This window comes from Monopterus albus, unplaced genomic scaffold, assembly GCF_001952655.1.
Source record: "Monopterus albus unplaced genomic scaffold, M_albus_1.0 scaffold34.1, whole genome shotgun sequence".
Lineage (NCBI taxonomy): Eukaryota > Metazoa > Chordata > Actinopteri > Synbranchiformes > Synbranchidae > Monopterus > Monopterus albus.
The window spans coordinates 2,043,225-2,060,413 of NW_018127914.1; the positions used below are offsets into that span (position 1 = coordinate 2,043,225).

The window sequence follows — 17,189 nt, forward strand, 5'->3', positions numbered from 1 at the left end:
CTTTCCCTATTGGGGGGTCAGGTACACTGCACCTCATACATTATACAGATGCAAACTCCCGCAGGAAGCCCAGAGCAGTGACAAGACTGTTTGTAGGAGGAGGACATGGGGTTAAGTGCCTATAAGTGCTTTATACACCCTGATGCGCACAAACACACACGGGGGTTGTCAACACAGATGATGTAATGTTAGGATGAAAACCCACACAGTGAAATGAAACTCCAGCAAAGTGACTCGTGACCTGGGGGGATGACATCATTACACTACATAATTATAATGTAACACAATATGGTCTAAGAATATTGCCACTCTGTAAACGCAATGATAATATTAAGGTGAAGAGTTTGAAATTTCAGCTTTTATTATTTGCCTTAAATTGAAATTTATGTGATTATTTGCTTCCTGTAAATGCAGCCCAAGCCTTGCTCCAACAAATATCCGCTACAGCAGAAAAGATTTTAAGGCAAGCTACAGTTAAAAATCTAATAACACCATAACAGTTTAAATAGGATAATGGTAAAAGCATCAATAATGTAATTCTTCTTTTGTCTCCAAGTGGAAAACTCCTTCATTTTGACTTGGTCTGCAGTGATGTCAGATTTTAGGTACAATCAAACTGCTGGCTGAAAAAATACTGACAGTGTATAGCAGATTTGAGACCTTGTAGGAAATACAGTATCTTAAACCACCACCTGGGCTGACATCTAGTGACTACGAAGGCCATAGCATATGATTCACATCATTTTCAGACTCACTGAACCATTCATTGATGGCTCGTGCTGTATAGATGGTGGCATTTTCAACCTGAAAGAGACCTCTTATTTATACAGGTTTTCCTTTAATTTGTCACCCGTCTCTATATGTAGGATAGACAGGTTGAAACAGCTGTCATGGTGGACACACAGAAGCAAACATTTGGAAAAAAAAATGCTCAATGCAACAGTGACAGATCAAACTGGCTGAGAAGAAACAGGCAGAGGCCCAACACCTCTCCTCTGAGAATCAAGTGAATGCGCATAAGGAGTGCAGTCAGCTGGTCTGCCTTGCTGTGTTGTGCATAATAGTTAACCTTCAAGCTAAGCTGGCACACACTTGCAGCTGCATTTGTATGTGTGTGTGTGCGTGTGGCCTTCTGGACAATGAGGTGTAAGCAGAGTGTGAAGCCTGACAACACAGACTGCCCGAGGCATCAATGACGCCTGCCAGTCTTTCAACCACACACAAACATGTTTTGTCCCTAAAAATATATCATGTACTGTAGGTTTAAGTAGTTTTCACTTACACAGTGACCCATATTGTGCTATAGATAATGGTGGCATTAATAATATGATGGACGCCAAGTCAGTGTTTTTCATGAATCTTTTTAGAGTGAAAAACACAAAAACACTTCCATGGTGAGCTGTTCAGGTAATGTGTTCAAACAGAAGTGCTGACACTTACAGAAAATAAAATGCAATACACAAATACAGACAGATGATGCATACTCCAGATAAGTCCTACACGCATGCAACATAAGAAAATCACATAAATGCATGACTGCTCACACAGCCTTATCTGCAAAAGCACACACACTGTGACACACATACGTTCACTCAAGTGTATGTAGTTCAGGTGCGGTGATAAAGCTAACTGGAGCATGCAAATTTATCACACTATGCCCAGATACTCTATGTATAATTCAACACTGACTGAGCATGAATGAATTGGTGAGATATCTTAAGCTACATGAGAAAAGAAAATCAAACATTATATTCTGTGTGAGAGTAAATGCTCCAGGACCATTCACACATTGATCCAATATGACATCTGAGGGCATGCCAGCTAAAATGCTTAAATGGAAGGCAGGTGAAGGTGCACGATCCTCCGTGTGTCTATGTGTACATGTATGAGAGAGGGAAGCTTCGAGCTCAGCTTCTTGTTTAGCAAATCTCCACCAAAATATTAAAACACCCTGAGCTATAGATGATCTAACATAGAATCAAAATGCTGCAGGGAACTGCTACTTCATGCTTAGATCCATATGAAACACACACACAAGTACACACTACACACACTTTCACACAGAACATGGGCAACGATCTACATAAGGGTGCACACTCGCATTAACACACAACCCACTAATTTGACACACATACTGTATCATTTCTCCCTCACATACTGTATATTGCACTGCCTCCCCCCCACACACATCTGCATTTCTACCATTACTTCTAGCCTCTTACCCTAACCATCACTACTAAATGTCTAACCCCAACCCATTCCCTACTCCGAACACTAAACCTAACCTGAAACCTAAAACCAAGTCCTGATGCTCAAATAGTTCTTTGAAGTTGTGCAAGAAAGTACGACGGGCCAATATGTCCTCACTCCCATGGTTTTACACACACAGAGACAGTTAGCCATACAAATACGCGAAGAAGTAGCACTAACCCCCATCACTGCACATGCACACTTCAAACTGAATCCTCCTACATGCAGGCAACCACACACTTGCATGTCTTTTCTCTTACATACACACACACACACACACATCTCAATCATCATAAGGGCAGCAGATGGTGAACAGAATGGAACAGAACAGAAACTGGAATGGTTAAATTAGAACTGCCCATAACTTCCTTTATGCAATTATAGCTGTCCTTTTTTCACTTATTTTGTCTATAAAATGTCATAATATAAAAATATCATCACATTATTACAGATTCTGAAACCAGCAACTGTATGACATCTTTACAAGTGTGGTTTGTGCTCATTTTAAACACAAAAGGCATAAATATAAGTGTATGCATGCACACACATGGTTTCACACACATACAACCATCCACACTCACATACAGTACTACTGTACTTCAAATCCTTACCATGGTATAGTCCTTCCATTTAAAGTACCAAAGAGAAGAGTGGAGAGGAGAAATAAGTGTAACCCTCCACTGAAAGAAAGCTAAATGAGAAAAGACACAATCCTGGGCTTCTGTGGTCTTTGGGTTAGCGTTGTGATGTGCTAGCCAGCTAACGCAGTAATGATGTCTAATGTCCACTTAAGTTTATAACTCAGCCTGCTCCTCCTTCTACTACTACTACTGGTAATATACAGACACAGAGATACATAGCAGCAAGAGTGGGAGTAGAGTAAAGGGAAGAGGGAAAGGATGGAGAGAGAGAGAAGCAATAGGGAGCCTATGACTGTGAAAGGGGGAAGGGAAGCAAAAGAGAAAAAAGTAGGGTGGGAGGGGGAAGGGTAATCTCCCAGGGGAGGGATGGAGGGGGCTTGGGGGAGCCAGATGTACAGGAGACAGAGGAAAACAAGTGAGGAGGACAAGACACTGTAAGTGACAGAAAAAGATGATGCAACAATTGCAAGAAAACATGAGAAAGACAGATGAAGGATGAGTAAAAAGAAAAAAAGGCAATGGAACAAGTTGGAAAAAAGCAGAGAAAAGTGGAGGAAACAGTGCAGGGGCAAAAGATACAGCTGCGAATGACTTAACAAGAGAGGGATTAGAATAGGGGTTATTTAAAACAATGTGTGCGTGAGCTGTGCTGCCTTTGACACAAATGAACCCGAGGAGCTACTCAATTAGTCATAATGCAGAGCTTTCAACACTGCCCTGCAGAATTCATCCATCTTCAGAGCCAAAAAAAGCTAGGAAATGGGGAACAGGGAAACTGTTTCACGGACTGTGTTTTGTAAGGTGTGAACTCACAACACACTGACACCTACTCAGGTCTACCACCTTGGAAAACAAAGTGGTGGATACATTTCAATTCTGACCTGCTGGTGGCACTAAATTAGTTAAGGCTTCATTAAAATTATGTGTGTGAATGTATGTACCAGACTTTATTGCATTTCATACTTGTTGAGTCATTTCACTCAAACCACAAATGCTAAATTCAAGGTGGTACAAGAGGAAAAGTCACTGCACCTTCTACTTACAGTACCTATCCACATGACCTTTCCCACTGTTAGTGCCATGATTCAGTGTGCTGTCATGCTGCCACTGATTTTAGATGTTACATTCAGTCCGTCATAGTATACTGGTCACAGTGGACACTGAATGAGCCATGGCCATATAATATATTTATCTCACTCTCTCTGTCGCTCTCTAGAACACACAAACACAGACATGCATAGACAGACACTCTTATACACAAGCAAACAAACAACACAAGAGTGGCTCAGGAGTAAAGCAGATTAATGAGCCACTGGATTAGTAGGCCAAGATGTCACACACATCGCATTCTCTCAGTTAGAAGGTGGATCCATGCTGGACCACTCCATCTCCCTCTCTCAGAGTGCCTGCATGATGAGTTGATGTGTTAACAGTGCCCTCTAGTGGTAATATATTTTCAATGTCAATGATGTCTATAGTGTGAGAACAACTCTGCCGTTATCAGACCAAAACTCTGAAAGGTTTTTCCTTGAGTTTCTTAGCTAAAAAGTCTATCTGGGTTAGGGTAATTCTCTACTGTGCCTGAACAACCAATATATTAATTAAACATTTCATAAAGTAGCAAAACCTCCAATTCCATATTTTGTCTAGTGCAGGGGTGCCCAAACTTTTCCCCTCGGAAAGCCAAAATGAAAATGCGTTACTGGGCTGAGGTGGGCGGTGGTGGCAGCAGGGGGGTGTTTCCTGGTGCACTTTCTGATTGAAATGTGTTTATTATAAAGGTATTTAACATTTCACTCTTTGTACAAAGAACAGGAAGAAAATACAAAGCAAATGAATCTTTATTTAACCACAAATTATGTCCATATGCATGTCCATATTAACTGCAAACAGCAGCAGTTTGACAGTATTAGTGAGACACATGAAGCTGGTCTTTGGCTTTGACCAGCCTCTCAATATCAGGCTGAAGCCGACTAACTGAGAGGGTGAGAACGTCCTGCAGGTGTAGATCAGTCAGAGTACTTCTGAGCCTGGTTTTGTTAAGGTTCATTACACTGAAAGTCTGTTCACAAATGTAGGTGCTGCCAAACAGAGATAACATCACCTGTGCATGCTTCCTAATGTTTGGGTACCGTTCTGGTGAGACGTGTATAGAAGTCCTTCAGTTTCAGTGACATGAATTTATTCCTCAGCTCTGAATCGCACTGAAACTCAATCAGCTCCATCTGAATGTGATCAGGGACACAGTCCACACTTGTGCTGAAGGGTTGGGAAAACAGCTCCATGTCACCTGAATTCTTCCTGAAGTCCTGAAAGCGCATTTCAAACTCCAGGTCTAGGTTGCTGACAAGTGTTGCATATTCAGACAGTTTGTGTTGTACCAGGTTTACCTCTCTCAGACTGGGGAAGTGAGCCAGGTTTCCTGAAAAAAAGTAAAAAGTGATTAATAAGTATCAATGCAATAAATATTGCAATTTTCACTCACTAGTAATGTCATATTCCACATATCATACAACTGACAGTTCTGTTCCTCCGCATCACATGATCACATTACCATTAAAATGATGTATTTTGTGCAAGGCATTAACTCACCTGCTGACAGATGTCGACACAGTAGCTGCAGTTTTCTCTGAAAGGCCTTTATGTGGTCAAACATCTCCGTAATAATTAGCTGAGAGGCTGATCTGGGAGAAAGCTCTTGCCTGAGCGGGACACACTAGCTTTGCAGCCGTGGATAAGCATTCTTTAACAAAGTCCCCTGTAGAAAATGAACGTCCACTCCTGGCAATTAGAGCTGAAATCTCATAGCTGGCCTGTGTTGCGCTTTCCTGGGCTGACGAGGGTCGTGTGAGCGTGTTTTGTTGTGAGCGAAGTTTAGCTAACAACTCTCGTCTCTTTGTCTTCCGTGCCTCGCCTTTGAACCTTGAGAATGCTGCATGCCTCGTTTCATAATGCCGGCGGATATTGTACTCTTTTAGCACAGCGACAGACTGACCGCAAATTAAGCAGACCGCCTTAGAATTAATATCCGTAAAAAAATATTCTTCCTCCCAGGTTCGTTTAAAATGACTTTTGTCTGTGTGCCACTGTCTACTGCTCTCCATGTTGCTTGCTACTGCTCCGTTCTTCGTGTTGTTGTTGTTGTTGTTGTTGTTCTTCTTCTTCTTCTTCTTCTTTTTTCTTCTTCTTCTTCTCCTTGTTTTATTGGCGGGCTGGGAGCTGCTTGACCTGACAACTGGGGTGGCATAATAAATTGTGGGGGGCCAAGAAATGTCCCCGCAGGCCAAAACAAATGTTCCGTGGGCCAAGCTTGGCCCGCGGGCCCCACTTTGGGCACCCCAGGTCTAGTGTTTCAAATTACTTTATCCAATAATTAAATTCGAGACAGAAAAAGATAAAGAGAGGATGAGACAGACAGCCTCAAGGCAAATTTTCAATGAACCTTTCTTACATGTGTGTAATTACTGGTGACTAAGACAGACACATATCTACTGACACACAACCTCACACCGTGAACAAGTAATGAGTTTATGGTAGCACACCACCTTGCGCAAGTGTGCGTGTGATGTCATACCAGATGTTTCACTGCTAATCTCTCTCTCACACACTTTGTGTTTCTTGCAGATCTATTATGAATGTGTGTTTTTGTGGGTGTGTGGGTGCATTGTATTTGTGCATCTGTGGCTCTGAATCTTAATCTACAGAAGAGATGAGGTCATATGATTGACCAAGCAGACACTGATGGCTGCCTCGGTCTCATTTCTCTTTCAGTAAAGTACCGTGTGATTTACGAAAGGTTTTGTGTCCACTTTTAACCTGAAAACCAGTCATTGACTCTATACTAGTATACACACTAAACGATAGCCCAACATTTCTTCGTTGACTTTAAACAATGTAAAGACTATCCGACCCATGACTTGAGCTGCACTATCAGAAAAAGTTTCGGTATGACTGAGTAAATCAGCCATCACACAGGTCAAGAGACAGTTTTACTGACATCAAGTCAAATATCTTAAATGACAGTACTAACTTAATAAAACCATTGTTTATTTTGATCATCTCTGTCAAATATATGGATGTTGTTGTGTAAACGTCCTGGTAGAAGGTTAAGCAAAATGACAATTATTCTAAAGTAGTAACCACACAGCAGCAAATACGTATGCTCATGTATCATACATACAATTAAATCACTGTTTAATAGAAGAACAATGCCCTTCTCATGTCAGTACAATAAATAGCTACAGTAACACCAGTTACTCTGATCCATGTATTTTTATTGCTTGATCAAAGTGCATGTGGTGTCATATCCTGAGACATAACTATTCAACAGGAACAAGGACAGTGGGGGTCAAGATCCTTATCGCCAATTGGTTTTTACTGCACAATAGCCACTGTGAGCATTAAACATCCTAACCGTGAAGCTAAAACAAGATAGCCTGGTTCATGTTGCCTGGGTATGATACATTATTTATATGCACAAACACATACATTATGTTTTCATTTGCTAAAAAAAAAATCTAGGGACACAACATATCTCAGGAGCCTTTCTCTTCCACTCGTCTTGCCTCCTCTCTCCATTTCTGTTGTCTCTTTTTTCCACTCAGCAATCTCCTCCTCCCACCTCTTCTTTCTGTCTATACAACAAAGCCCAACAATTGCTTCTTTCTCTCTCTCCTTCTCTGACTCACTGCAATGTAATTATGCTGACTGTCCACTCAAATACAAGACACACACACACAGAGGGAGAAGGGGGACTTATTTCCAGCATCTGCAGTTGTAATTGTTCTTTTTTAGAGGGCACTTCAGTCACTGCTTAACTCTGGTAAAAATTAAGGAACAAGAGAGCAGCCATTAGTTTGCTGACTCACACTCAAACACACACACACACACACACACACACACACAGATATACACCAGATCACTGTGCTCCATTTCCATTCATCATTAGCTGACACACTGCACAGGTGTCCCGTATGAGTGAAGGTAGCTATCTCCAAGTGTGTGTGTGTCCTTCCTTGCATAAGTGTGTGCATGCCCTAAGGACGGACAAGCCATTAACTATGATGTCATTTCCTGCAATTGTAGTAAATCTTAGTGCACACAGCAAGCACACTGTACTGCACAGTGGTTCATCTAAAACAACTCAGAAAACCTGCTAAAACAGTCTTCCATTAAACTTACAGATGTTTAGTAACTTTGACCACAGAAGAAAGGCAATAACTGTAAAGTACATAACCACCTGGCTTCACAAGATTGTCATACAGATTGCAATAATTCAAACTACATGCACTCAAACACAATCATTAGAGTCCACTGTGAATTCAGACACTACAGTCTAATTGCTCGATTTAGTTTCAGGTTATTAAAAAAAGAATCAGGGACACACCAATCTGGTTTGCTGTGGAAAATAATCTCTGAAAAGACTGGCCTATACCGATGGGCGACAAAGGAAAATCCTGAATAAATAACTGGAAATTAAATACAGAGGTCACTGATTAATCTGCTCCTTTTTTGCTTAATTATTTTGGCCAGAGTACACCAACACACAAACAAGAACACGCACACACACACAAACACACTGAGAGGTCTGAGTAGTACTGCTGGTGGTGCTGAGAGGAAGAAGGTGTTTTCCTTGCAGCTCCTGAGGGACACAGCATGTTTTAGGACGCACAGTGAGTGCACTGTGAGTGTGTGCATGGAGGGATGTGGGGGCTGCTTCCTGAAAACAACCAACCCAAAAGCAAAGGGAATGGACCTGCATTTGCCCCTGCTGCTAAACACACACATACACTATGCAAGTCATCCTTCCAAATGGAGTTACTGGTGCACAACAAAGAATCCCATTTGCTTAGTTTAACTGTTCATTCATGGGTTTTTTTTCTTCCTGAGGTCAGTGAGCAAATAGCATTCTTTTCTTTCGTTGAGGACATGAGTTAACGGCTTAGACCTGCTCACAGCTGCAAGTATTTACACAGCAGGTACAAAATGGCAAATCACTCCCAAAACTGGAACAGTATTTGCAAGGAAAATACAATATAATTTATTTATACTGCAAGGAAACAAGCAGGGTCCTTGTTTTTCCCCCCAGATGAATTACTTCATTTGGTATCATGAATTCCCCATGACACACACACACACACACACACACACACTAAAAAGACACTCTTATTCAGGGGCTCTACATACCTCCACACACACAGTATGTGCTTGTACTGATTGCCATCATACTTAAAAGCCATTATGAGTCACATCACATACTGCAATCTGCTGACACTACACTGCTGGCTTTGTTACCCTTTTGTATCTCTAGTTTTTCTCTGTCTCTGTGTGTCTGTCTAAAATAGACTAAAAAACTTGAGTGGAACACATAGTAGATAACTGTGAGCATGATAATTTTAATATGGACCAAAACAGAGGACAACCTTGCAGGAAAGAAAAAGAAAAAGTGGAATACAAGCTGTAGCTTCCTCTGTAATGTATTGGACTGCTCCTGTAAGATCCCTGAGTGTAGTCAAGTGTTTCTATAAATACAGGCCTCCTGCACTGCTCTGCAATTTACAAACACACACACCACTGCTGTGCCTGTATTAGACCAGCCACAGGAGGCGTCGAGTCAGAATGGTGTAGCCATTTGCTATGTGACATCTATCACAGAATACTACAAAATAACAATCCTACAGTAATGTATACGTTAAAAAACATTTAAAACTAAAGAATAGATGGTCCATATGAAGGAATTTCCCAGAGCCACATAACATGTTTCAGAAATTGAAGCAAAACTTTCTTCTCTGCTTGTTTCATCCACAGAAGGTAATGATAGGTTTCTGCTCGAGATAAAGGATTACAATGTATTCATTTGGGCCCTGTGAGGCCAAACTACTAGACTCAGGCTATACTTTTATCACATGAATGGGATGGAGTTCAGTCAAATCAGAACATCTTCAACACTCTTGAAGGTCGAGTGCCATCATTATTTCCACACAAAGCGATCACTGCCCATATAAATTTGCAGTCAAAGACCATTCTTCATGTGTGTAGTATTTGGTCACACTAAGTGAGCTGAATGAATGCAGTTGGAGTGAAGCTAAATCCAAGCTCATCAAGTGGATAAGTTAATTAGCAGTGTGAGCCTGTTTTGTTAATTCAGAAACACCATCCTAAACCTGTAAAAGCTCTGATGATGTCATTTCCAATAACTGGACAAGATGATATAGTTTCCCAGCTGACAGCAGTTAGTGCTATGTGTTTTGAGACTAAGCATTAAAACTCTGGCTCGCTTCATTGTAGGAAGTGGTGTCTGCAGGACCTCATCCTGGCAAACACTTTCTTCTCATGAGAGTAGCTATTATTCAGGTGACAGGAACTTCCCTGGTTTTACTGTCACACCACAACAATTATTACACTCATTCCAGTCGATGAGCGCCTATGTGCGTTTACTCTACCTCAATCAAGCAGTTAACTGAAAATATCAGTGCGGGATTTACCTTGTACTATATCACAATGACTGTATCTAAAATGAACCAATGACTGAAAAGGAACCTCTAGACATTTCCACACGAACAGTCACAGATCACATCAGTATAAAAACTACTGCTTTAAGTTCACAGTACTGCAGATTTAGGTATGCAGAGAAGCATTCTTGTAGGATAAAGTGAGTCTGAAGCCTCAGTGGCTCCAGATACTGCAATTCATTTGCATGTTCTTGCATCTGGAATATGAAGTAGAGACAAAGCAGGCTCAGCAGCACCACAGCACTTTAACAGCTTTGCATAAGATTAAGTTGTATTTGGCAATGACAGTGTCTGATCTTATTTTAAGGGATTAATGGGGAAATTTGTTTTATAAGAAATCTGCTTTTCTGACAAAACTTAAAGATTCTTCAATATGCAAGGAAATATTAATGTACTGCACCAATACTGGAATTTCCCCATTGTGGGATCAATGAAGTCTTACCCTACCATACAGTAATTTCAGGTTATAACACTATAAGCATACAATATGTACACACATGAATTCAGTTAATAAGAGGCCAGTGTGTTCTTGTTTTGTCATACATACTCAATTATGAATTAAATACTGAGCAAAGCAGCAAATCATCGCAGTTAAAAAACCAGAGCAGTACATATTTGGCACTGTTCTGGATTAAACACCTAAAATGAATAATAGTTTATTGAAATGTTAATTTTTTTGTGGAGTGTATAATTGATTTAACTGACTAATTGCTTCAGGCCTAATGACAAGACTGAATGTGTGGATGTGTGCCCTTTGTATAATGCACTAGATTTGCTGTGTTTGCCTATCACAACGCCAAACAGCAAAATGAGAGGGAGTGTTGGCAGGTACATCATATCATTCACCTCCCTAAATGTCAGTTTGCTAGGATTATGAAAGTCTTCATACCAAACTACAGGAATAGATAAAACATAGCTAACGGAAGAAAGAAGAGTTCAGTTAGTTCATTCCCTTCAGTTCAAGGTAACCAATCTGTGATACCAGGAACAAATACACACTTGAAACGGAGATTTAGAAGATGTAGGTTAATCCGGTACACTTATTTACCGCGGGTCAGGGTTAACGTTACTCCACATTCAGTCCATGTGACTGTGGCGATGAGTTTGGTGGTTTAAAGCCGCTCTTCTTTTCAACTCCTCTAAGTTAGAAGAAAAACCACGTCCTTGTTACGCTGCTGTAAAGCTCAGATAACTTACCCGTTATTTTCCAGCTAACACAAAGTTAATAAATGATAATGGTTCACGTGTTTAGGAAACGAAACAGCTAAACGGCAGTCAAGACGAACCGCATCCTATAATTTCTTTTAGCTATTGAAATAATCACAGAAACACAATATTACTCACACTGACTTGTTCCAGGGGACGTCTGAGAGGTTTTAGTGGACTTTGCGGGTACGACAAGCTGTTAACAGACTGCAAATAATCCCTTCTTTCAAATGTGAGTAGTTGCAGATAGTGTTTTTCGCTCCTGACTATGTGCCCTTCTCTCTCCCTCTCTCTCGTCGCCTGTTCCTGTTTCCCCCTCTCCACATCCAGCATTCCAATATGGAGGGAGCGACGCACACAGAGGGAGGGAGACTCAGCTACTCCCCGTGAGGAACACCTTCCCGCGGGCACTGTAAAAACCAACCCATGAATGAATGGATGACGTTACTGTAAGGCAAAAATAGGGTACTGTATTGCGAAAAGTACTACCCGTGGTAGTAGCACAGACAATTCAATTTCACCTTGGTTAAACAAACAGTAGCGGGAAAAGTGCTCATATATTTTACCTAGAATAGCAAGAACGCAATGAGGCAAATAAAATCCCTGTATTCAAAATTGTACTGCAGTGTAAGTACAAAAGTATTAGTATAAAAATATACTTCAAGTACTAAAAGTAAAAAGTAGTCATAATGTCCCGTTTCGTATTAATGTATAAGCCTGTTATATTATATTATTATTAAATTGATGCATTCATGTGTCACTTCACTGTTTCAGCAGGTAAAATAATGAATTTATTTACTGCAGAGTAGCTGGGGATCAATGTATATTGATATAGTTTATATAAATGCATGGCGAAGATTTTCATGTCAAAGCCTTTTGACTTATAAATCTAAGATTCATACCTTTAAACTTCAGTTGTTTATGTTAATTATAGGTAGGTTTCTCTGAAAAAGACTACTGTACACATCCAATAGGCTGTACCTATCCTCTCTGTACACTCTTCAAAGTCGACATCCACTGGACACTACCTGTCATTGCACTACATTTGGGTTGCTCAGGGGTGTTAGTCACAGTGTTGAATACATTAAGCCAGGTTTAACTATTTGTTATGGTGCCTGATGAATGAATCCCTGTGGTTGGTAGTGAGATCAATCCATCAGGTCAACATTCCAAAAAGAATAACACCCATGCTTTGATCATGAGGGCGTTCAGTGGCAGGGAATCTAACACACACCGCACCTATCCAGGCTGCAGCCCAGTGCACGATGTAATACAGAAAGAACAAAACCTGTGGGAAGTTCACACAGTACTAAAAATTGGCTCACTGTGATTTTTGCAAGCATTCAACCTATTTATACTTTTAATCTGAGCTGTCATGACCTGGATTTGAACCAAGGTTGTTGCAGCTACAGCACAGAGTACTAACCACTATACAATCACAATTGGTTTCTCAAGCTATCAGCTTTGTCCAGTGACACAGACCTAGCCTATGTTTCAGAATAGTTGGTATAAACAATGTTCTTCTGTTTGTCTTTTTATATGTAAAACAACAACATAAATAAACAAATAAATAATAATAATAATACAAATAAATGTAGGCTATAGGTTGGTTTGGTTCTTTGGTACACTGCTATTTATGTCCACATATTATATAAGCCTATTAGATGTGCATGCTTTTGCTTTGTTTCAAAAACCAGTGAACCAGTTTTGAAAGACATTTATTGTGAGGAACAATAACCTGATCTTAGACCAGTGGTGGAAAGTAACTAAATACACTTACTCAAATATTGTAGCCTACTTAAATACAATTTTGGTATTTGTACTTTACTTGACTATTTTCATTTTCTGCGTCTTGACTTGATATTTCAGTGACAAAAGTTATGCTTTTTATTCTACTGCATTTATTTGATAACTTTAGTTACCTTTCAGAACGTGATTAATAAATAATGCTTTGTAGTTTTACTTAAGTAAAGATTTGAATGCAAGACTTTTATGTGTATCAGAGAAGGTTTGTTTTACACTGTGATAAATATACTTTTAAATAGACTAAAGGAAATGAGTGTCTTCTTCCATTACTTTAAAGAGTGCAACCACTATTTATTTTTCAGAAAATTGCTGGATTTATCTATGCATGCAAAGGCACACAATAAACTGTTATATCAAAGAAGTCACAATATTCTTTTTTAACAGCCCAAAGTAAAAGAATCATAAAAACATGTACACATAAAACATAACGCCTTCTTTTTTATACATTCATACAGAGATAATGTATGTATTTTCATAAAATGTATATTTTTGTTTAGAGTAGTACACTAAACATACTCTAGATGGCAGCATTGAAACCGTTATTGCAGCTTCCGCAATCATAAAAGAAAAATGCTTTATTTTGAAATTTCGCATACAGGAAGTTGAAGCGAACTTCGCTGCACCGAGTTTGACTATAGATGGGTTTGTCTTAGACCGGCAGAAAAATTCTGTAAGCGTTGAATCACAGCATATTGTAAACGTTGAAGTCATCCTTGTCTATTTTAGACTGTTTAAGGGATTTACGACAACGAGCCGGAGCTGGCCACCTCCTCGTCAGTGCAACAAAAGCGCATGCCACTGGAAATGATCGAGTAATTCACGGTCAGTCATTGATTTTAACTTTGCAGTTTCAAGAATGTCGCTCGACTGGTCTTAACCTCATATCCTTTAACTAACTTTACATTAATGCCTGTGATGATATCCAACTTTTTGTACATTTTAAAAAATAACGAACATCAGGAATTACCATAACTGTGCCCAAAAAAGCTGAATAATTGGGTAAATTGATCCTGAGTTACACTGCTGCCGTGTAACGCAATTTGGGCTTGATAGCGCGTTTTAACCCACATGTTTCTTATTTGTCACTAAATGTTATGTGTCTCTTGACAGGATGGTTTAGCTTGTGCTATAATTAATGTTTATTAGTTGTTACACATAATGTTTATCATTTCCACAGGCTATGAGCAAGGAAGAATGCTTGCAGTTACTTTAATGCAACGAAGAACAGCTTACACATATCCGCTCACATATACTGTAGGTCATATATGCAACGAAGTAACTGCTTACACCTCAGGGAGACTCCAAAAGGGGGACTTCGATCCTCCCCTGGTTGGATGACTTGTCCGTCCCTGGTGATCAGGACAGTTTGGGGCCCTGTCTTGTGGTCATCTAGGTGTGGATCGGTTTTCCAATACAGAAACATAACTCCTCACCATGTTTGATCGACATGATTAAATCATGTCGAAGGGGGGATTGTTAGAATTGGATTTCAGGAGTTGCAGTTGTTTTATTTACTGTTAGTATTATTTTGCTTTTATAATGATAAAGTTTGGTATGACTGTCTGTGTTTCATTAGCAGCACCATGTATCAGTATTAACCTGGCTCTTATGCATGCACAATAGTTATAATTTTCAGCTGCAGGTCAACTTGTAGTATTTCTTATTTTCTTGGATAATTGTGCAAGAGTAGATTGCATAGATAAGTGTCGTTCTGAAAACTATAGATAAGATACTGTTAATTTATGCTATTTTACAGACGTGAAGTCTGATGGGCTTGAACTATTCACCCATGTCTGAAGCATGAGTAAGGGGTTTTTACAACAGAATCAGGGAAGTAAGTGACACAGCTAAATGCATGTCCATTTTTAGTTAGAGAGAAACGCCTGAAAATAGAAAATAACAACACACACACACACCGGTCAGAATTAAAACTAGTTTGTCGCCCAAACAACACAATTATGAAATTAGTGAGATCACATCTTGTGTCAGCATGAATGGAAAGCGGTAAAATAATATTACGTTAATTTTTACACTGTACAATTCTGTTTTGTCAGTGGTTCTAGTAATGAATGACTAGCTCTTGCTTTCCCTCTAACTCGCCTAAACCTATAAGTTGACTGGTGGCTTTTTATGGTCAACAGCCACAACAGGTCATTAAACACTGAAAACATGCAAAGCTTCTCCACTTAGTTTGTGCTTTCATGGGGACAAAGTGTTAAAATGCTCCTCCATTTATAATGAAAAGACACTTGATTTTGTTGAGCAGTATTATGCAAAATAATGGTAGGTATCTAATATCTCCAAGCCTTATTTGAGCAAGAGAAATTGCAAAGAAAAATTGTCAATAGTCACTGAGCCATTTACTATGTATAATTATGTCTTTTTTTTTTATAGAAAAGAATGTTGGGGCTAGAAAAAAACCTGTCTCAGAGCAAGGAGATCACATATGTGAATTCCTAAAATTACTTTCATTACTCTATAAATGTGTTGCTTTTCTTAACCACTTTCATTTTGGATGCAGCCTTCTTCCATATGTTATTTTCACTTCAATATAATGCATGTGTGCCAGCTACTTGGTGAAATAGTTTGTGGTCAAATCAAAGCAGCTTCCTCTCTGAGTGATATGAAGCCATACTTGTTTGATAAAGGTCCTGGGCAGTCTCTGGAAGTATGGCTTTTCACAGCAGCGTGGTTACTGGGTCAGAGCTACACTCCCTTCTCAAATCTCAGCTGTGTTATTGTTACCGCCTAGTCCAAAATATTTGTACAGGTTCACATTTGTGTTTGAAGATTGGTTCATGTCTCAGAGTTGATTTGCCACTGAGATTGAGAAGACCGAGGCGTTTGCCACTATGAGGAGTAAAGATGTGACCGTTCAAGTGAAGACTAATATAGGTAAAAAAAAATCTATCAGAGTAATATCATTGGTTTGCCATAATCAACAGTTGGATGTAGAAAAAAAAGAACAGGTGTGTACTTGAAAACTAGAAAATGGCAAACAGTCTACTAGACCAAATGCAAATGCTTTTTTGGAAAATATGATTTTGCTAGGCTCTATGTGTACCTGTCGTATTATTTTTGAACCCTTAAACACTGTGTGTTAAAGGGCTACACCTTCCACACAGTTCTTTCTATACTGACTTCTGCATATTTGAATGAAAGCTCCAACTCTGCACTTAAATGTTGCATCCTTTATTTAGTTTCCAACTGAATGTGCTGAAGCACAGAACCAGAAAAGCCTGGACATTCTCTTAGTGGAGCACTGATTTTGTTCAGCAAAAAGGTTTTTCTTTGTTTTTGTCTTTCCATCTGTGCCAAACCTATATACATGATAAATGTATTTTATCTAATATTTGTGTTTGCATGCAAGTGACTCTCCTTCCCATGTGCATGTGTAAGATGGGTCTAAAACTGCTGTAATGTTAGCCTTTTTTTCAAGTTATAAGCACACACACTCACAGGGTTTACAAAATTAGGGGGTTTCAGGAGTAAATGACTTAAGTGTGTGTCTTTGTTTCCGTGGCACAGCAGGGTAGTTAGTCAGAGGCCTGAATGGTGTGAAGACCGAGAGGAAGAAAGCAAGCTAGCGAGTCAAAGTTGATGAAAGAAGAGGTGATGGGGAAACAGAGAAAGGGATAAAAAGCGGAACAAACACGGAATAAAAAAGGAGGTGAAAAGTAGAGTAAAAGCCCTTTATGACTAGATTACGATCAAGGACCATGACGTTGCCCGGCATGGCGCAGCCGGGGCCCCACCCTGGAGCCAGGCCTGGGGT

At 39.7% G+C, this 17,189-nt stretch overlaps 3 protein-coding genes across 5 annotated transcripts in view; 1 reads left to right on the forward strand and 2 right to left on the reverse strand.

Annotated features, from left to right (window-relative positions):
* The window catches only part of ptk2aa (protein tyrosine kinase 2aa), a 59,849-nt gene extending 47,919 nt beyond the window's left edge, over positions 1–11,930 (reverse strand). The window contains exon 1 of one of the 3 annotated variants that reach the window (XM_020597418.1): positions 11,753–11,930. Coding sequence is in view for 1 of the 3 variants with exons in the window: in XM_020597416.1 (XP_020453072.1) it covers positions 2,862–2,880 (19 nt within the window). In the remaining 2 variants the exon portion in view is untranslated. Of the gene's footprint in view, positions 1–2,861; positions 3,047–11,746 lie in introns of those variants that run through there. The other 2 variants (XM_020597417.1, XM_020597416.1) reach the window with 2 other exon arrangements.
* On the reverse strand, positions 4,834–6,229 carry LOC109958621 (general transcription factor II-I repeat domain-containing protein 2-like). Its single transcript, XM_020597420.1, has 2 exons — positions 5,484–6,229; positions 4,834–5,313 (listed from the first exon to the last, which is right to left on the reverse strand). The coding sequence occupies exons 1-2, from the start codon at positions 5,545–5,547 to the stop codon at positions 5,009–5,011; spliced, it is 369 nt and encodes a 122-aa protein (XP_020453076.1). The 5' UTR covers positions 5,548–6,229; the 3' UTR covers positions 4,834–5,008.
* A 2,086-nt stretch (positions 11,931–14,016) lies between the features above and the next one.
* Positions 14,017–17,189, forward strand: part of dennd3a (DENN/MADD domain containing 3a) — a 26,388-nt gene continuing 23,215 nt past the window's right edge. Inside the window, exon 1 of the mRNA XM_020597494.1 lies at positions 14,017–14,236. The gene's annotated coding sequence lies outside the window, so the exon portion shown is untranslated. The remainder of the gene's footprint in view (positions 14,237–17,189) is intronic.